Source organism: Bubalus kerabau, chromosome X (genome assembly GCF_029407905.1).
Source record: "Bubalus kerabau isolate K-KA32 ecotype Philippines breed swamp buffalo chromosome X, PCC_UOA_SB_1v2, whole genome shotgun sequence".
In the NCBI taxonomy this organism is placed as follows: domain Eukaryota; kingdom Metazoa; phylum Chordata; class Mammalia; order Artiodactyla; family Bovidae; genus Bubalus; species Bubalus kerabau.
The window spans coordinates 137,677,130-137,698,718 of NC_073647.1; the positions used below are offsets into that span (position 1 = coordinate 137,677,130).

The 21,589-nt window shown below is 43.2% G+C and overlaps 2 protein-coding genes across 4 annotated transcripts in view; both read left to right on the forward strand.

Annotated features, from left to right (window-relative positions):
- The first annotated feature begins 763 nt into the window (after positions 1-763).
- Positions 764-3,003, forward strand: LOC129639287 (serine/threonine-protein phosphatase 2A 65 kDa regulatory subunit A alpha isoform-like). Its single transcript, XM_055564354.1, has one exon. It carries the CDS (start codon positions 778-780, stop codon positions 2,545-2,547), a length of 1,770 nt encoding a protein of 589 aa, XP_055420329.1. The 5' UTR covers positions 764-777; the 3' UTR covers positions 2,548-3,003.
- A 2,822-nt stretch (positions 3,004-5,825) lies between these two features.
- Positions 5,826-21,589, forward strand: part of LOC129639286 (serine/threonine-protein phosphatase 2A 65 kDa regulatory subunit A alpha isoform-like) — a 30,638-nt gene continuing 14,874 nt past the window's right edge. For 2 of the 3 annotated variants that reach the window (XR_008708326.1, XM_055564353.1), the window contains exons 1-2: positions 5,826-7,803; positions 8,395-8,460. Coding sequence is in view for 2 of the 3 variants with exons in the window: in XM_055564353.1 (XP_055420328.1) it covers positions 5,991-7,803; positions 8,395-8,426 (1,845 nt within the window). In the remaining variant the exon portion in view is untranslated. The remainder of the gene's footprint in view (positions 7,804-8,394; positions 8,461-21,589) is intronic. The other variant, XM_055564352.1, reaches the window with a different exon arrangement.

Below are 21,589 nucleotides of genomic sequence, written 5' to 3' on the forward strand. Positions count from 1 at the left end.
TGTGAACAAAGTATCACACCAAGATAAGATGTTACAAAACGGAAAACTGGTGTGGAATATTTGAGAACCCTTTGTACTATCCTAATAATTTTTCTTAAATCTGAAATTCTTCTAAAATTAAAAGTTCATTTTACATTTCAGTCTTTCTTCTTGATAAGAAGCAGATATCCAGACCATTTGCATGTCAAGTTTTCTAATTAATAATGAAAATAGAATCCTCCTCTCCTTTGCATGTGTGCATTAGTCACTAAGCCCTGTCCAACTCTTTGCCACCCCATGGACTGTAGCCCGCCAAGTTCCTCTGTCCATGGGATTCCCCAGGCGAGAACCTGGAGTGGGTAGCCATTCCCTTCTCCGGGGATAATCCCAACCTAGAGATCAAACCAGGGTCTCCTGCATTGCACATGGACTCTTTACCATCAGAGGCTCCAAGGAAGCCCCGCCCCACTCCCCCCACAAGTTTCATGCGTTCCCCACCCCCAACGAACCACTGCGTGCTCCCCCCTCCTGTCCTGCACACATCGCAAACCAACCACACGCTAGTGCAAAGTTAATCTGGTCCCTTCAGCCAATGGCAAATGGGTGGTAGGTGGGACTTCATTTGTTCAAATGAAATAAAGAAACACAGGCTCAATTAGGGGTAGCATGGCCAATGACTGTGGGGTTGCCCTGGTAAAGTGGCTCAGGCATCTTCATGCCTTTCTTTACTCCTCCCATTCCACCCATTCCCTATCCCTGTTTTAGCAAAGCGCTGGCTGCAGCCTGAGAGGAACTGAGATGGCGGAGGCTGACGGCGATGACTCGCTCAACCCCATGTCCATCCTCATAGACGAGCTCCAGAATGAGGATATTCAGCTTCGCATCAACAGCATCAATAAGCTGTCCACCATTGCGTTGGCCCTTGGAGTTGAAAAGACCCGCAGTGAGCTTCTACCCCTCATTATAGACATCCTATACGACGAGGACGAGGTCCTCTTGGCCCTAGCCCAGCAGCTGGGCACCTTCACCCCTCTGGTCGGAGGTCCCGAGTATGTTCACTACCTGCTTCCACCCCTAGAGTTGCTGGCCGTGGTGGAGGAGGCCATAGTGCGGGAGAAGGCAGTGCAGTCCCTGAGGGCCATCTCGCATGAGCACTCACCCTCCCATCTCGAGGACCACTTTGTGCCACTCGTGAAGCGGCTGGTGGGCGGCGACTTGGTCAACTCCCGCATCTCAGCCTGCAGCCTTTTCTCCGTCTGCTACCCTGGCGTGTCCATTGCCATCAAGGCAGAACTTCTACAGTGCTTCCGGGACCTGTGCTCAGATGACAACCTCTTGGTGCGGTGTGCAGCAGCCTCCAACCTGGGGGATTTTGCCAAGGTGCTTGAGATTGACGACATCAAGAGTGAGATCATCCCCATATTCTCCAACCTGGCCTCTGACGAGCAGGATTCGGTGCGGCTGCTAATGGTGGAAGTGTGCGTGAACATCGCCCAGCTCCTGCCCCAGGAGGCCCTAGAGGCCCTGGTGATGATCACTGTGTGCCACGCTGGCGAGGACACATCCTGGCGTGTCCGTTACATGGTGGCTGACAAGTTCACAGAGCTCCAGACAGCAGTGGGGCCTGAGATCACCAGGACGGGCCTGGTCCCTGCCTTCCAGAACCTGATGAAAGACTGTGAGCCTGAGGTGAGGGCCGCTGCCTCCTACAAGCTCAAAGAATTCTGTGAAAATCTCTCCGCTGACTATCAGGAGGATGTGATCCTGACTGAGATCTTGCCTACCAGCCAGGAGCTGGTCTCAGATACCAACCAGCATGTCAGGTCCACCCTGGCCTCCGTCATCCTAAGCCTCTGCCCCATCCTGGGCAAAGATAACACCATCGAGCACATCATGCCCCTCTTCCTGGCTCTGCTGACGGATGAGTGCCCGGATGTGCGGCTGAACATCATCTCCAACCTCAATTGCATGAAAGAGGTGATTGGCATCCAGGAGCTGTCCCGGTTCCTGCTCCCCACCATCATGGAGCTTGCGGAGGATGCCAAGTGGCGGGTGCGTCTGGTCATCGTTGAGTACATGCCTCTTCTGGCTGGACAGTTTGGGCTGGAGTTCTTTGATGCACAGCTCCACTCCTTGTGCATGTCCTGGCTTGTGGATCATGTCTATGCTATCCGCGAGGCGGCCACCAACAACCTGAAGATGCTGGTGGAGCAGTTTGGGAAGGAGTGGGCCCTTGCCGCTGTCATCCCAAGGGTCCTGACCCTGTCTGAGGAACCCAACTACCTGCACCGCATGACTACACTCTTCTGCATCAATGTGCTGTCTGAGGTCTGTGGGCAGGACATCACCACCAAGCACATGCTGCCTACAGTGCTGTGTATGGCTGGGGACCCCGTCGCCAATGTCCGCTTCAACGTGGCCAAGTCCCTACAGAAGATCGGGTCCATCCTGGACAACAGCACACTGCAGACTGAGGTCAAGCCCATCCTGGAGAAGCTGACCCAGGACCGGGATGTGGATGTCAAGTTCTTTGCCCAGGAGGCTCTGACTGTCCTGTCGCTCACGTGATGCTGGAAGAGGAGCCAATGCCAGCCTCTGGTATCCACTCTCCCCCTCCCTCCCCCCAAGTCCCTCCCTTGGGGAGACAGTGCCCTTGGCTGTCCCTCCCTGTGCATGTTCTGACCCCAGGCCCCTCCCCCAGCACGGTTCCTGTCCCCAGCCTGGGAATCCAACTTCTCACCGTCCACTCCCACGGGGTTGGGGGTGCCCAAGGTACGACAGGGCAGAGACCCTAGGAGGAAGAGTTGTTCATGCTGTGCTGGGGGGAGAGGCTGGCATCCCAGTTTGCAGGCTCCTGTTGATATAATGGGGAGCCCTCCCCCATCGATTTCTCCACCTCCCTTCCTTCCCCCTAAACGGTTGTTTGTGTCAGTTGTGCCATTTTTATTTTATTCCTTTTACCCCCTTTCCAGAGAAATAAAGGTCTAGAAATTTTAAAAAAATAATGAAAATAGATTCATGGGAAAATACATGTTTCCGCCAAAAAAAAAAAAAAAAAATAGATAGCTCTTTCTACAGATCACAAGGATTCTTACTGTTTTAACACCATCTAAACTTCCTAATTTGCATCATTATTGTTCTAAAAATATTATGTGAAAAGATTGTCACGTTTTCATATTTTTCTCCCTTGCTTCTCTTGAGCTGGACATGAATATTCACCTTTTTTCTCTTTGAATGAGTTATTGCCTGTTTTCCCACATCTGCTTAAGTGAATAATATTGTAAGCCTCAATTAACTGTATCTTGAATCTGCAGATTCAATTTCCTTATCTTGGATCCTTTTATTTAATGAACCTAAATAATTCTATTAAACATGAGGCATTCAGCTTCCCTCTAATTATCTGGAGAACTCTGGGAGAGAACTGGGACCAATTTGTTCCAGCTAACCTTAGACTGAGGTGGAAAGTCATCCTCCAGCTCTTTTTGATACTTTGTGGAAGCAGCTATAAAAGGGAACCAAACACCCAAGAATTTCACAAACATTTGGCAGGGTAAAATGTGAGTGGGGAATTCCATATAGTCTATTAAATAAGAATCAAAAATAGAAGCCTTTTCTGCAGTGCTTGGCTCCAAATTGATTACTTTTTTCCCCCCTGCACCACGGAGCTTGAGGGAACTTAGTTCCTGGACCAGGGATCGAACTGGCGCCCTGGGCAATGAAAGCTCAAAGTCTTATCCACTGGACTGCTGGGGAATTCCCCCAAATTAATATTTTTTTTAAAAAAAGATCCATGTAAGAAGTGTGTTGTAAAATTATGTTACGAAGCTGATTTAAGGCAGGGAAATACCACTCTAGGTATAAATTGCAGATTTTTAGCATGGCATAACTGGTAAAAAGTAGGAAAAAAAGGACCGGCTTAGGTGGTTTAGGCCACAACAGACAGAACAAGACCCATCAAATTAAACCAGTTGCTTCCTCTTACCCACAAAAAGACATTACTAAGTAAGATTCAGAAGTTCAGGTCTTTATGGAGAGTGGCATAACTTTAGAGTTCTGGTAAGGTCTCTGAGTAGCTAAGCAAATGAGCACATTTTAAAAGTTATACTCCAGTTGGAAAGACTATCAGACTGATTTAGGAGACTTGGCTCTACCACTGGTAATGGTAGCTCAGCTGGTAAAGAATCCACCTGGAATGCAGGAGACCCCAGTTTGATTCCTGGGTCTGGAAGATTCCCCTGGAGAAGGGATAGGCTATCCACTGCAGTATTCTTGGGCTTCCCTGGTGGCTCAGATAGTAATGAATCTCCCCGAAATTTGAGAGACCTGGGATCAATCCCTGGGTTGGGAAGAACCCCTGGAGAAAGAAACGGCTACCCACTCCAGTATTCTTGCCTATGAAACCCCATGGACAGAGATGCCTAGTGGCCTACAGTCCATGGGGTCACAAAAGTCTGGGAAATGAATGGGTGACTAAACAACAACAAGAAGGTGGTTTGGATGTTTGCTCACGTGTGACACAAGAGTGTGTAAGACCTGGAATATCTCTGAGAAGAGGTGGGAGCGTGTGTGCTTCAGTCATGTCTGACTCTGTGTGACCCTATGGACTGTAGCCCACCACTGGTAGCAGCGGTAAATTAAAATTTCAGCGCCTGTAATTCTGGCCATCTCCCAAGACAAAGAAATTGCCCTAAAGAAGAGTCTGGTTCTAAGAAATAGGGCCGCCCATTTTGCCTACTAATATGTTAGCCACAAAATACACATCTCTGAGTTTACTGGTCAAAGGAGCCTGCCAAATGCACTTATGATATTAATCACTTTCCAATTAGAATGTTTGCCAATGATAATTATTTTTTCTATTACAGTTAAAATTCAGTCTTTCCTCCCTACACCGTAAGGGTGGAGTCACTTTCTTCCAAAGACCACAGTATAGAAAGGGGTAGAAAGAGCAACTTTACAATGAGGAAACAAAAATGGCATTTTACCTCTGTGGTCTTCTTCCCAAGGATACACAACCTCAGCCTATCCCTAAGATAAACGTCAAACACATCCCAAGTAAGGGACATTCTACAAAACACCTGAATAGTATTCAAAACGGTCAAAAGTCATGAAAAACAAGAAAAGTTTGAGAACCTATCATAGTCTAGAGGAGACCTGACAACAAAATGTCATGTGATAAACCTGGGTGGTGGGATCTAGGAACAGAAAAAGGGTAACAGATAAAGAAGAGCAAAATCTGAATAAAGAAGGCACTTCAGTTAATACTAATATATGAATCCTGGTTCGCCCATTGTGAACAAAGTACCACACCAAGATAAGATGTTACAAAACGGAAAACTGGTGTGGAATATTTGAGAACCCTTTGTACTATCCTAATAATTTTTCTTAAATCTGAAACTCTTCTAAAATTAAAAGTTCATTTTACATTTCAGTCTTTCTTCTTGATAAGAAGCAGATATCCAGACCATTTGCACGTCAAGTTTTCTAATTAATAATGAAAATAGAATCCTCCTCTCCTTTGCGTGTGTGCATTAGTCACTAAGTCGTGTATGACTCTGCCACCGCATGGACTGTACCTGACACCCAGAGGCCAGGCTACTCTGTCCATGGAATTCTCTAGGCAAGAATACTGGAGTAAGTAGCCATTCCCTTCTCCAGGGGATGATCCCGACCTAGAGAGCAAACCACGGTCTCCTGTGAAACAGGCGGACTCTTTACCATAGAGGCTCCAGGGAAACCCCGCCCCACTCCCCCAACAACCTCTGCACGTCCCCCACGCCCAACCCTCCGCTGCGTCCTCCCCCGTCCCATCATGCACTACTCCCAACCCCACCACAGGCTCCTGCGAAGTTAATGTGGTCCCTTCAGCCAATGGCAAATGGGTGGTAGGTGGGACTTCGTCTGATTGGACAAATGAAATGAAACGCAGGCTCAGGAGAGCGTAGCATGGCCAATCACTGTGGGGGAGTCCCTATAAAAGGGCTCAGGCTGGCTGCCGTCTGAGAGGAAGAAAGATGGCGGCAGCTGACGGCGATAACTCGCTCGACCCCATGTCGATCCTCATAGACGAGCTCCAGAATGAGGACATTCAGCTTCGCATCAACAGCATCAATAAGCTGTCCACCATTGCGTTGGCCCTTGGAGTCGAAAAGACCCGCAGTGAGCTTCTGCCCCTCATTATAGACATTATGTACGACGAGGACGAGGTCCTCTTGGCCCTAGCCCAGCAGCTGGGCACCTTCACCCCTCTGGTCGGAGGTCCCGAGTATGTTCACTACCTGCTTCCACCCCTAGAGTTGCTGGCTGTGGACGAGGAGGCCATAGTGCGGGAGAAGGCAGTGCAGTCCCTGAGGGCCATCTCGCATGAGCACTCACCCTCCCATCTCGAGGACCACTTTGTGCCACTCGTGAAGCGGCTGGTGGGCGGCGACTTGGTCAACTCCCGCATCTCAGCCTGCAGCCTTTTCTCCGTCTGCTACCCTGGCGTGTCCATTGCCATCAAGGCGGAACTTCTACAGTGCTTCCGGGATCTGTGCTCAGACAACAGCCTCGTGGTGCGGTGTGCAGCAGCCTCCAACCTGGAGGATTTTGCCAAGGTGCTTGAGATTGACGACATCAAGAGTGAGATCATCCCCATATTCTCCAACCTGGCCTCTGACGAGCAGGATTCGGTGCGGCTGCTAATGGTGGAAGTGTGCGTGAACATCGCCCAGCTCCTGCCCCAGGAGGCCCTAGAGGCCCTGGTGATGATCACTGTGTGCCAGGCTGCCGAGGACACATCCTGGCACGTCCGTTACATGGTGGCCGAGAAGTTCACAGAGCTGCAGACAGCAGTGGGGCCTGAGATCACCAGGACGGGCCTGGTCCCTGCCTTCCAGAACCTGATGAAAGACTGTGAGCCTGAGGTGAGGGCCGCTGCCTCCTACAAGCTCAAAGAATTCTGTGAAAATCTCTCCGCTGACTATCAGGAGGATGTGATCCTGACCGAGATCTTGCCTGCCAGCCAGGAGCTGGTCTCAGATACCAACCAGCATGTCAGGTCCGCCCTGGCCTCTGTCATCCTAAGCCTCTGCCCCATCCTGGGCAAAGATAACACCATCGAGCACATCATGCCCCTCTTCCTGGCTCTGCTGACGGATGAGTGCCCGGATGTGCGGCTGAACATCACCTATAACCTCAATTGCATGAAAGAGGTGATTGGCATCCAGGAGCTGTCCCGGTTCCTGCTCCCCACCATCATGGAGCTTGCGGAGGATGCCAAGTGGCGGGTGCGTCTGGTCATCGTTGAGTACATGCCTCTTCTGGCTGGACAGTTTGGGCTGGAGTTCTTTGATGCACAGCTCCACTCCTTGTGCATGTCCTGGCTTGTGGATCATGTCTATGCTATCCGCGAGGCAGCCGCCAACAACCTGAAGATGCTGGTGGAGCAGTTTGGGAAGGAGTGGGCCCTTGCCGCTGTCATCCCAAGGGTCCTGACCCTGTCTGAGGAACCCAACTACCTGCACCGCATGACTACACTCTTCTGCATCAGTGTGCTGTCTGAGGTCTGTGGGCAGGACATCACCACCAAGCACATGCTGCCTACAGTGCTGTGTATGGCTGGGGACCCCGTCGCCAATGTCCGCTTCAACGTGGCCAAGTCCCTACAGAAGATCGGGTCCATCCTGGACAACAGCACACTGCAGACTGAGGTCAAGCCCATCCTGGAGAAGCTGACCCAGGACCGGGATGTGGATGTCAAGTTCTTTGCCCAGGAGGCTCTGACTGTCCTGTGTCTTGGTCCTGTCTCTCGCATGATGCTGGAAGAGGAGCCAACGCCAGCCTCTGGTATTCACTCTTCCCCTCCCTCCCCACCAAGTCCCTCCCTTGGGGAGACAGTGCCCTTGGCTGTCACTCTCTGTGCATGTTCTGACCCCAGGCCCCTCCCCCAGCACGGTTCCTGTCCCCAGCCTGGGAATCCAACTTCTCACTGTCCACTCCCACGGGGTTGGGGGTGCCCAAGGTAGGACAGGGCAGAGACCCTAGGAGGAAGAGTTGTTCATGCTGTGCTGGGGGGAGAGGCTGGCATCCCAGTTTGCAGGCTCCTGTTGATATAATGGGGAGCCCTCCCCCATCGATTTCTCCACCTCCCTTCCTTCCCCCTAAACGGTTGTTTGTGTCAGTTGTGCCATTTTTATTTTATTCCTTTTACCCCCTTTCCCAGAGAAATAACGTCTATAAATTTTTAAAACATGAAATAGATTCATGGGAAAATACATGTTTCCACCAAAAACAAAAGGTAGCTCTTTCCACAAACCACAAGGATTCTTACTGTTTTAATACCTTCCAAACTTCCCAATTTGCATCATTATTGTTCTCTAAAAATATTATGTGAAAAGATTGTCACATTTCATATTTTTCTCTCTTGCTTCTCTTTAGCTGGACATGAATATTCACCTTTTTCTCTTTGAATGAGTTATTGCCTGTTTTCCCACATCTGCTTAGGTGAGTAATATTGTAAGTCTCAATTAACTGTATCTTGAATATGCAGATTTGCCAAAGTAAAATGTGAGTGGGGAATCCTATATAGTCTATTAAATAAGAATCAAAAATAGAAGCCTTTTCTGCAGTACTTGGCTCCAAATTGATTACTTAATTTTTTTTTCCCCTGCACCATGGAGCTTGAGGGAACTTAGTTCCTGGACCAGGGATCGAACTGGCGCCCTGGGCAATGAAAGCTCAAAGTCTTACCCACTGGACTGCTGGGGAATTCCCCCAAATTAATATTTTTTTTTAAAAAAAAGATCCATGTAAGAAGTGTGTTGTAAAATTATGTTACGAAGCTGATTTAAGGCAGGGAAATATCACTCTAGGTATAAATTGCAGATTTTTAGCATGGCATAACTGGTAAAAAGTAGGAAAAAAAGGACCGGCTTAGGTGGTTTAGGCCACAACAGACAGAACAAGACCCATCAAATTAAACCAGTTGCTTCCTCTTACCCACAAAAAGACATTACTAAGTAAGATTCAGAAGTTCAGGTCTTTATGGAGAGTGGCATAACTTTAGAGTTCTGGTAAGGTCTCTGAGTAGCTAAGCAAATGAGCACATTTTAAAAGTTATACTCCAGTTGGAAAGACTATCAGACTGATTTAGGAGACCTGGTTCTACCACTGGTAATGGTAGCTCAGCTGGTAAAGAATCCACCTGGAATGCAGGAGACCCCAGTTTGATTCCTGGGTCTGGAAGATTCCCCTGGAGAAGGGATAGGCTACCTACTCCAGTATTCTTGGGCTTCTCTGGTGGCTCAGATGGTAAAGAATCTGCTTGCAACGTGGGAGACTGGGTTCGATCCCTGGGTTGGGAAGTTCCCCTAGAGAAGGAAATGGCAACCCACTCCAGTTTTCTTGCCTGGAGGATCCCCATGGACAGCAGAGCTGGCGGGCCACAGTCTATGGGTTCACAAAGAGTCGGACACAGCTGAGTGACTAAGCACAGCACTTAGTTTGTTTTCTCCTTCATAAAAAAGTAATCATTATACATTTGAACAGGAGCTCATAGTTCCCAATAGACTTTTTGTATACTGTATCATTTCATCCTGACAAAAACAATACAATTTATAAGGCAGGGATTTTCTTACTTTCACAGATGAGGAAATAGAGTTTAAAGAATTTATGCTATGAGTTGGGTCACACAATGAGAAAGTGGAAAGCAGGAAGTCAGCCTCAGGTTTTCTGACTTGCATTCTCTGTTCTTCACACATCACCACAAAGCTATCTAAAGATGCCTTTTTGCTCTAAATTTCCATTACCCTTTGACTAAAATATGGCTTTGAAATTTCAATTCATAATCTCTCTCCAGCTAACTAAATATGAACGTTCCTACATCTCCACTTGCCAAAAGTCAATATGTTTTTCCATTTTAAAATGAGAAAAAAGATTGGAGATTTTTAAAAGCATAAGAATCAATCATAATTTTAGCATCTTTTATAGATTTAAAGGGCTTTGCCTGCTTTAAAAAAAAAATCAAGGCAATTCTTCAGAGGAACGTAGGGATCCTTAATAAAGCTGCAGTCTAAACATGGACCATTTTGATATTTGGCAAAACTAATACAATTATGTAAAGTTTAAAAATAAAATAAAATTTAAAAAAATAAATAAACATGGACCAATATGTTATCACAAAACAACATGAGTTATAGAGTCCATAAGCTTGTTTTGTTCCTCAGTCTAAATTGTGGTAGGTGATAAATAACACATTCCTACAAAGGTTAAAGTAATGAAGAGCAAATAAGTAGGTTTTTTTTTTTTTCATAAATCATGTTTAAAAGCTACAGTAGACAATATTCCCCCACTTTTGGCATTTTAACTGTGAAATGAGAATCTAAGTGTTGAAAATTAGATGATGAGAAGTGAAAGTAAGATTTTGGTAAAATTCTGGCACTGCCACTTCTCTGTATAAGTATCAATTACACAAGTAATGATTTCAACTTATGTTGAGGGGTAATCTAAAAAAGAATTCTAAATATTACCTCAGAAATGAGAGAGGCAGACTGGTCTTTAAAATACTAGATTTATCTCTATCTCCAAGAGATATCCACACTTCTGCGCTGATCACAGCATCATTTGCAATAGTTCAGATATGGAAACAACTCAAGTGTCCATCAACACTTGATGAATGGATAATGAAAATGTGGTACATGTATGGAATATTGTTTATTCTGTAAAAAGAAGGAAATTCTGTCATTTGCAACAACACATGAAAGTGGAAGACATTATGGTTAGTGAAATAAGCCAGACAGAGAAAAATACTGCATTATCTCACTCATACATGGAATCTAAAAAGTGAACTCATAAAAGTAGAAAGTAGGATGGTGGTGGCCCGGGGCTGGTGGTGCGAAGGGTAGGAGGGAATTGGGGCTATTGGTCAAAGGGTACATATTTTCAGTTAAGCAGGATGAATATGTTCTGGAGATCTAATGTACTATATAGTGACTATAGTTTAAAATATAGTATTTCATACTTGAAATTTGCTAAGAGAATAGATCTTAAGTTTTCTTAACGAACACAAATGGTAACTATATGTATGAGTTGATGGATATGTTAATTACCTTGATGGTGGTGATCATTTCACAATGTATACATACATCAAAACATCATGTTGTAACTTTAAATATATATAATTTTTAGTTGTCAAATATGCTTCATTAAAGCTGCTGCTGCTAAGTCGCTTCAGTCGTGTCTGACTCTGTGCGACCCCATAGATGGCAACCCACCAGGCTCCCCCATCCCTGGGATTCTCCAGGCAAGAACACTGGAGTAGGTTCATTAAAGCTAGGGAAAATATTATAGTTCTCCTAAAATAGCTACAAACTTTGAAAACCAAAATTATTTCACTAGTCATACAGAACACACACACATACGTACAATTGCCTCTGTTTTCGAATCCTATTAAAAGTACAGGAGAAAGAGAACATACAAATAAATCTATATTAGTGCTAGAAAGTTGAGGAAGGTATCAGAGGACCAGAGCAGTAAGGAAAGACATAAAGCAAGTCAAACTAACAGAAAATCTAAACACTAGTAAATAAATTGTAAACTTATCAGGACAAAAGCGAGGAACATGCAAGAAAATGTGGATTTTCTCAGAAACCTGAAATAATCCCCAAACTAGACCCATGGAGGCTTGGAAAAGGAAGAGGCAGTAAGTAAACAGGTGATTAAAGGAATATAAAGGAGCTGGACTGATCCCCTAACCACAGAACCATGACTGTGGCATTTGCTACAGACTCTAAAGTATTCTCACCTGGAAAATACTATGGACAGAGGAACCTGGTGTGCTGCAGTCCAGAGGGTAGCAAGGAGTCAGACATGACTGAGTGAACACACACTAAAGAATTTAGATCAACTCTGCATATAACACTAGCCAAGTACCCTCAGAATGTCCCTTGTGGTAAGAGAAGGAGGACACTGCCATGAGTCATGTAAGGCCATTATGAGGGAACAGAAGACTCTGCATCCAAGAAACAAGCTCCCCGTACACCCTAAATGAAAGGGCATGCAGCCATATAGCCCCTGCCTCCCTCAGTGAGTGCTGATTGAGAATCCCTATCGTTAAAACATTTACCCATTGTCAAGGAAATGGAGATTCTCTCCTGGGATGCAGAAACTAAGCTTGAACTAACCAATAAGGATCAATCAAGGGCAGTTACGTATAAATATGGACGGAACACCAAGAACCCTCATACATTAGAGGAAAATCAACAAAATGAAAGAAAACTACCAAACTCAACAACCAGAAAAATTAACTTCTTGAGAAACAGTGTCAGCATAGGAAAAAGAAATGTAAGTTTTCAGTGTGATTTAAATCCATTTAGAAATAACAGGCTTCTCTAAAAAAGGAACTTCCCTGGGTGAAATCTGAAAACAGTCCTGGTACAGGGAGGGCAAGGAGAGACCAAAAACAAAAAACAAAAAACAGGCACTCCAGATTGGTAGGTGGCAGGGTTAAGCAGCAAGGGAATTACCCAGGAGGCTTGTCTGGGCACCATGAAATGACTAGATCTCCATTCCCACTCGCTGGAATCTTAACTCTATATAGAGACCTTAATAGGTTCGGTCATGTATGCGGTCCAGCCTCAACACACCTGACTCTCTCAAGGCTGTGTCCTTGAAATGGCTTGGGTGAAAAGACCAGAGGATGGAGCATATATTGAAAGGACAGAGGAGGAGCTTCAGACAGCCTGGGTCAAGCAGCAGTCATGCCCTCTCCAGGTCCGCTTCTAATAATAAGCAACCGAGACCTTGAAAATGTTAAATATTATGGCCACTTTCAAAAAGCTCAGTGGATGGGCTGAGGTCATAATAAAAAAGCAGGAAAATAAAATCAGGAGTTCTCCTGGAGTACTATGCAGAAAAATAAAGCTGAAGAGTGTGAGAAAAACTAAAACGCTTAGAAGGGTAGGTAGATTCAGTGGTTCCATTGCACTATTAACAGGGGTTCCAGAGAGGGAGAACAGAATGGAGTTGAGAGAATCATCCAAGAAATAAGGGAAATTTTTCACTGAGCTGAGGAAACATGACTCTTTAGTTGGTAAAATCCACTAAGTGTCCTGTGGTTATGGAGGACATCAGCATAGGCAAGTACTGGTAGAACTTCTGAACTACAGTAACAGCTTTCTGAGAGGTAAACCAAGTTAGTTACCAAGAAAGGAGAATTGGACTCACATGTACTTCCTGTCCATACCAGGGGAGGCTAAAAGAAAAGGAGGGAAAAAAAAAAACGTGTCTAAGTGCTATGAATATGTTGTTCACAGAAATGTAAATTGATCCAAACTTTATATCAAGCAACTTGACAATAACTATGGAAATTAAGAAAGCACATACACTTTGACTGTGCAGCTGCATTTCTAGGAATCTACCCTACAGGTAAATTTGCCCAGGTACAAAATGATAACCGCAGATGCATACTGACTGTGCTACCTACAGTCAACCCCAACCCCCCTTGGCAGCTTGTCTCCTCCACCTAATCACCATGCCTATTTCTCTCCCTCTTTAACTCTCTCAATTTCCTCAGAGGTCCAACAGGCTGACCATAATACTATTTCTTCCCCCTCCTAACCACCCCAGGATCTTACTTTTCTTAACAATTTTACATTTCTGTACATCTACAAGCAAGGTTTGGGTTTCCTAGGTAGCACTAGTAGTAAAGAGCCCACCTGCCAATGCAGGAGATATAAGAGATACAGGTTCGATCCCTGGGTTGGGAAGATCCCCTGGAGAAGGTAATGGCAACCACTCCAGTATTCTTGCCTGGAGAATCCCATGGACAGAGGAGCCTGGTGGGCCACAGTCCATAGGGTCACACATAGTTGGACACAACTGAAGCGAATGAGCATGCATGCACAAGCAAGGTAATGATATATATTGGGAAAGTATTTTTATGCCCAAATACTTCTCATTTCAATATAACCAGTGTATGGGGTGTGGAGAGTTTGGGGGAGAATGGATACATGCATATGTATGGCTGAGTCCCTTCGCTGTTTAACTGAAACTATCACAACATTGTTAATCAGCTATGCTACTGCTGCTGCTAAGTCGCTTCAGTCATGTACGACTCTGTGCGACCCCATAGATGGTAGCCCACCAGGCTCCCCCATCCCTGGGATTCTCCAGGCAAGAACACTGGAGTGGGTTGCCATTTCCTTCTCCAGTGCATGAAAGTGAAAAGGGAAAGTGAAGTCGCTCAGTCGTGTCTGACTCTTAGCGATCCCATGGACTGCAGCCTACCAGGCTCCTCCGTCCATGGGATTTTCCAGGCAAGAGTACCGGAGTGGGTTGCCATTGCCTTCTCTGGTTAATCAGTATACCACAATACAAATAAAAAGGTGTTAAAAAAAAAAAAAAGATAATCGGTGCTATTGGAGAATGCCAAATGGGAAGATTCCAGAAGCCAAGTTTTTCTTATTTTGAAGAAGGTGTCTTTTTTTCTCTCTAAATTTCTGACTTTCTTAACTAATGTCACACATAAGATGTGTCACAGTTCTCCCTAGAAGTGTAAGATGTGTTACAATTCTCCCTAGAAGTGTAAGATATAGCTAGAAGTAGTCCATTAAAAGGGAGAAAAGAGCACAACATGAGAAAACAGACAAAGAAGAGACTTTGAAAATTAAGTCTACAAACTACAGGTTGCCTGGAAAGAGTAGGAGGGTCTCCTCTATGAGCTCAGCATGGGTCTGTTTAAAGCTAATTCAAAACCCTTCCAAATGAGCTTATTAGATTCTAATTTGGTGGCTCAGAACCTAATAAGAATTCAGATCAAACTGTTCTTCTTTCTCAAAGAGAAAGCATTGTCAAAGAGCCAAAATTGGAGTGGGTGTTGGGGGAGCTGAGTTATACAGCTTTCACATTATGATTCACCTCTCTACCAGCAAACCCTCCTCCATGTCAGTAGCATCTGTCAGACATTTTTATTCAAATTCCTTTCCACTAAGGGCAATCAGAAGCTGAAGAGATGCTCCTACAGAAGTGACCTCCACAAAAATAAAAGTCAATAATGTGGCCAGCTGACACAGAGGATGTCAGGAAGTGCAAACTGATGATGACAAAGAAAAAGGCAAAACTGTGTGAAGCAGGAAAAAAGAAAACAATCACAGGCCAGGATGAAAAATTAGGGCAATTATCTGGATAAGTCCACCTCAAAACGTGCTACCTGATGATTGACATAAATGTGTTTTCTTCTCTGGTCTCCATTTTCACAATAGATGGAACAGTGGAACTGCAATAACAGCTTTCTGTTTAAATTTAAAGGGAATATACCTTCTTTGCTCCTGCTTTACACTTTATATGTGGTGTGAAGGAATGCTTTATAAATATAATGCTAACTAACAGCTTGGCTTAGAAAATAATATTCATCTGGATTATCCAGATATCAGTTCCAGTTCTTCAGTTAGACTTCTAGAATTGGGTTAACTGGAGTGACTGATTTAGAAGCAACTTAGAGATCACTGTAAGTGAGCTAGGACCGGTACTGATTTACCATTTCATCTGAATTTCGAGTTTACACCCATACACAGGTAATCACAAGCACACAAACTCACACCCTCACCGCGGAAACACACAAACACACAGTCCCCTGTTTAACAGAACTTTGGGAAAGGTTATTCAAATTTAGCAATATTTAAAATTCTTTTCAAGATAACTACGATATTGGCAAATTATAATCCTACTTAACAAAAATGAGGAAGGAGAAGGAAACACTATTTGTTGAGCACCTAATTTGCACCATGTTTTACAGTGCAAATTACTTTCTTCATTTCATTAAATCTTTATATAACCCTTGTCAGGAAGGCATTGTGAGATGAGAATCTTGAGGAGGCTTAGAAAGGTCTAGTACACCTTGCCCAAAGTCAAACAGCTAAGAAAAGGCAGGCCCAAGAGACCAAACTAAGATTCATCTTGTTCTGAAATCAGACCCACGGACACTCCACAAATTTAGACTTTATTTACCATGAGGCTGGTACATAGGAGTGAGTCACTTAGTGAGTAAGGAAACCTGACAGGGCAATCCCAGAAAGGGAGCTCTTCCTTTGTCAAATATTGTATTCTCTCTCTTCATTCTCCATAACGGGCCTATTTAGACATTTCCACCACCAAGTATAAGATCTGAGTGCAGAGAGAGACCTAAGAAAGCACCTTGACCAATGCCTCCCTGTGTCCTTCCCTACATCAGTCAGCTATTTGCTGATGCAGCTGTAACCCCAATATTTATCCCTCCATTCCCAGCTACAGGTCACAGCAGACAGAAATTCAGACCATGGCAAGGGACATGAAGTCAACAAGACATAATTAAGATGAACACCCATCAAAATAGTTCAGATCTACCATCCATGATCTGGTTTTATTTTCACTAGTGTTTTATCCAGAGAAGAAAACTAACAGTGCTCTAAGTACACCCGCAAGCTTAATTACAAACACCAAAAATAAATTTTAATCAAAATTGCAGATACATAATAAAATACTCAAAGGAAGTTTATAATGCCATTTTGCCACTATCCCTTATATGCGATAATGAAAAAAGGCAAATTTCACTTTCTCCCACTAATTTTTAAATTAACAGGTAATACCTCTGTCCTAAGTTCTGATTTCAATTCTCTGTACCTGATCCAAACATCATATTTAAACTAGAAAAGGAAACAGCCCTGCTCTAACTCTTGTGGTTGACTAACTAGCTTCACAAACAAGTGGGGAATTGTCCTTTTTGTCAAATACTGTATAAACTCTTTTAGCTATAATTCATAAAACAATGCACCAAGATTGGCATTATGGTACATTAAATGCAGACTCAGCTTCGTAGTCCTCTTTTCATTGTCAAGTGAGAAATTTTGAAGATAAATGAACCCTGGGAATTTCAAGATCTAGAATGTGATACCAGCTGGTGCAAGGAGGAAATAAATTATATCAGGCTACCTGACGTCTCCTGCTGCTGCCTGGAGCTGGGCAGTCTGCAAGGTTGTAAGAGGAAAAAAAAAGTCTGCAGTTTGTCCTTGTCTCTCTCACAGTGTAAGTGGCGGGGATAGGGGTGGAGGAATGATCTGTTTAATTCTGTTTAAAGAAAGAAAAAATATATAAGCTGAAGGATACTTTATAGCAAAGCTAATACACTGGATTTTAGAGACTGAGGTGGAATTTTGACGATTGATTCTAGCTATTATAGTTTAATAGATAGGAAGGCTGACATGCTATGATGGCTAGTTTCTAAAAACAGAGATGCATTTTTAAAACCAGACTTGTACTTTTAACCCTCTGGATCTCGGTTGACAAAAGTCACAGTTCAACAAGATGTAAAATCAGTATTTCAGAAGTTTGAATGAACTACTTACTGTTCTATGAATCATTGTAATTCATTTTACATATTTTCAGTAGTGTCTCCAAAGTTCATTTGTGTGAGAAACGTGTAATAACTACCTACTCTGTAGTGAATTCTGTGCTAAATGCTGGAGATAGTTTTAAATAAGATAAACTCTCTCCTTCAGGGGCCTTCAATTTCTATAACATAATGGTGAAAACTAAACCACAAATATCCATCTGCCCTTTTACAAAATCATCTGGTGACAACAGAAAAATATGTAATGATTATATTAGTCCCTGAACTTCAAGAATGGTGTGAGATAGAGCTACTGTTTGATCAAGGATGGAAATGAGTAAGATATGTCAGGGAGAGGTTATAATTAAAAGGTGTAAAGCTGGGAATAATATGCATAATTTTCAATTTAATCATAATATGCATAATTTCAATTTATACATCACCCTTAAAGATTTGGTCCATTTTCATGCCCTCAACCATAACCTCTCTCTTGGCAACTCTGAGGTAACCTCATTCTCTGTCCTATGCTGAAAAGTTCTACTAAGATATATATTACTTTTTGTTTGTTTTAATGTATTTGTTTTAACTGGAGGATAATTACTTTACAATGTTGTGATGGTTTTTGCCATACATCAACATGAATCGGCCATGGGTATTCATGTGTCCCAACATCCTGAATCCCCCTCCCATCTCCCTCCCCACCCCACCCCTCTGGGTTGTCCCAGAGCACTGGCTTTGGGTGCCCTGCTTCACGCATCGACCTTGCACTGGTTATCTATTTTACATATGGTAATGTACATGTTTCAGTGCCCTTCTCCCAAATCATCCCACCCTCATCTTCTCCCACTGAGTCTGAAAGTCTGTTCTTTATATCTGTGTCTCCTTTGCTTTCCTGCATGTAGGATCGTCGTTACTGTCTTTCTAAATTCTATAATATATGTGTTAATATAAAGTATTTGTCATTCTCTTTCTGACTTACTTCACTCTGTATAATAGGCTCCTCATTAGAACCAATTCAAATGTGTTCCCTTTTATAGCTGAGTAATACTCCATTGTGTATATGTACCTCAACTTCCTTATCTATTCATCTGCCAGTGGACATCTAGGTTGCTTCCATGTCCTAGCTATTGTAAAGAGTAATGCAGTGAACATTGGGGTACACGTGTCTCTTTCACTTCTGATTTCCTTGGGGTATATGCCCAGCAATGGGATTGCTGGGTTGTATGGCAGTTCTATTCCCAGCTGTTTAAGGAAATCTCCACACTGTTTTCCATAGAGGCTGTACCAGTTTGCATTCCCACCAACAGTGTAAGAGGGTTCCCTTTTCTCCACACCCTCTCCAGCATTTATTGTTTGTAGACTTTGTGATGATGGCCATTCTGACCAGTGTGACGTGATACCTCACTGTACTTTTGACTTGCACTTCTCTAATAATGAGTGATGTTGAGCATCCTTTTCATGTATTTATTAGGCATCTGTATGTCTTCTTTGGAGAAATGTCTGTTTAGGTCTTTTGCCCACTTTTGTATTGGGTTGTTTGTTTTTCTGGTATTGAGTTGCATGAGGTGCTTGTATATTTTTGAGATTATAAAGTTTTTTTAAAAAATCAGCACCTCAGTGTTGGAACCAGCCTCCTCTCTTGCTTTCTCCATTTTTGTTATTAAGGCTGTTCTTAAATTCACTCAAATGCAAAAATTTGATATCATCTTTGACTCCATCTCCTTCTTGCACAATTAAATATATCACTAAGCTCTCTCAGGTGTCCTCCAAACTGCCTTAATTTTTCCTTTCCACCCCACCACTCCAGTTCAAGTACATACAACATCATAGTTACACTGTGCTAACAACATAGTTACTACCTCATAATCTCCTTCTTGGTTCCTGGGCCTTCAGTGTCACAACTCTCCAAGCAGTCTGCACACCCAATTGTCCTCAACAAATACTTGCTAAATAAATAAATGCCAAGTTAATTTCCTAAACCATCATTTCTCATCTTCTTCTCCACACCATCTTTGACAATTTACTCACTAATTTCAAACAAACAAACTGGAACTCCTTAGTCAAGCACTGAAGATCTTCTTTAAACATATGACCAAGATACTTTTCATGAATCTTCCCTCCTGACTCCTGAACATGGACTTACATCTTCAGTGAAACTCATCCCTTCACTACCCACCCCCAAATACCCATCACTTTTCAGGGTCTTCTTGAATCTTTTCCATCTTTTAAGATGCAATAATTCTCATCTGAAGTTTACTATGTAGCCCCTTTTATTGTTAGAAATCTATAATATCACCTTCTAAATTCCAGTGTAACCTACTAGGTTGAAGCATATGAAATTGTCACTTTTTAATATTTTACCCCAAAAAAATAGCAGTTTCAATATAGTAAGTGGTGTATCTTTCTGCTCCAGAGTTCCTAGGATATGCCATCCATAATGGATATTCAAATCTATTTGATCCAGTTTTCTTTTTTTTTTTTTTCCCATCTTGAAATTCTTTTTTTTTTTAATTTTATTTTTAAACTTTACATAATTGTATTAGTTTTGCCAAATATCCAAATGAATCTGCCACAGGTATACATGTGTTCCCCATCCTGAACCCTCCTCCCTCCTCCCTCCCCATTCCATCCCTCTGGGTCGTCCCAGTGCACCAGCCCCAAGCATCCAGTATCATGCATCGAACCTGGACTGGCAACTCGTTTCATACATGATATTTTACATGTTTCAATGCCATTCTCCCAAATCTTCCCACCCTCTCCCTCTCCCACAGAGTCCATAAGACTGTTCTATACATCAGTGTCTCTTTTGCTGTCTCGTACACAAGGTTATTGCTACCATCTTTCTAAATTCCATATATATGCGTTAGTATACTGTATTGGTGTTTTTCTTTCTGGCTTACTTCACTCTGTATAATAGGCTCCAGTTTCATCCACCTCATTAGAACTGATTCAAATGTATTCTTTTTAATGGCTGAGTAATACTCCATTGTGTATATGTACCACAGCTTTCTTATCCATTCATCTGCTGATGGACATCTAGGTTGCTTCCATGTCCTGGCTATTATAAACAGTGCTGCGATGAACATTGGGGTACACGTGTCTCTTTCCATTCTGGTTTCCTCAGTGTGTATGCCCAGCAGTGGGATTGCTGGGTCATAAGGCAGGTCTATTTCCAGTTTTTTAAGGAATCTCCACACTGTTCTCCATAGCGGCTGTACTAGTTTGCATTCCCACCAACAGTGTAAGAGGGTTCCCTTTTCTCCACACCCTCTCCAGCATTTATTACTTGTAGACTTTTGGATCGCAGCCATTCTGACTGGTGTGAAATGGTACCTCATAGTGGTTTTGATTTGCATTTCTCTGATAATGAGTGATGTTGAGCATCTTTTCATGTGTTTGTTAGCCATCTGGATGTCTTCTTTGGAGAAATGTCTATTTAGTTCTTTGGCCCATTTTTTGATTGGGTCATTTATTTTTCTGGAGCTGTAGGAGTTGCTTGTATATTCTCGAGATTAGTTGTTTGTCAGTTGCTTCATTTGCTATTATCTTCTCCCATTCTGAAGGCTGTCTTTTCACCTTGCTAATAGTTTCCTTTGATGTGCAGAAGCTTTTAAGGTTAATTAGGTCCCATTTGTTTATTTTTGCTTTTATTTCCAATATTCTGGGAGGTGGGTCATAGAGGATCCTGCTGTGATGTATGTCAGAGAGTGTTTTGCCTATGTTCTCCTCTAGGGGTTTTACAGTTTCTGGTCTTACGTTTAGATCTTTAATCCATTTTGAGTTTATTTTTGTGTATGGTGTTAGAAAGTGTTCTAGTTTCATTCTTTTACAAGTGGTTGACCAGATTTCCCAGCACCACTTGTTAAAGAGATTGTCTTTAATCCATTGTATATTCTTGCCTCCTTTGTCAAAGATAAGGTGTCCATAGGTGCGTGGATTTATCTCTGGGCTTTCTATTTTGTTCCATTGATCTATATTTCTGTCTTTGTGCCAGTACCATACTGTCTTGATAACTGTGGCTTTGTAGTAGAGCCTGAAGTCAGGTAGGTTGATTCCTCCAGTTCCATTCTTCTTTCTCAAGATCGCTTTGGCTATTCGAGGTTTTTTGTATTTCCATACAAATTGTGAAATTATTTGTTCTAGCTCTGTGAAGAATGCTGTTGGTAGCTTGATAGGGATTGCATTGAATCTATAGATTGCTTTGGGTAGTATACTCATTTTCACTATATTGATTCTGCCAATCCATGAACATGGTATATTTCTCCATCTGTT

Coding starts and splice junctions, on each gene's coding strand:
- LOC129639287 (XM_055564354.1), top strand. CDS start 778: ATGGCGGAGGCTGACGGCGATGACTCGCTCAACCCCATGTCCATCCTC.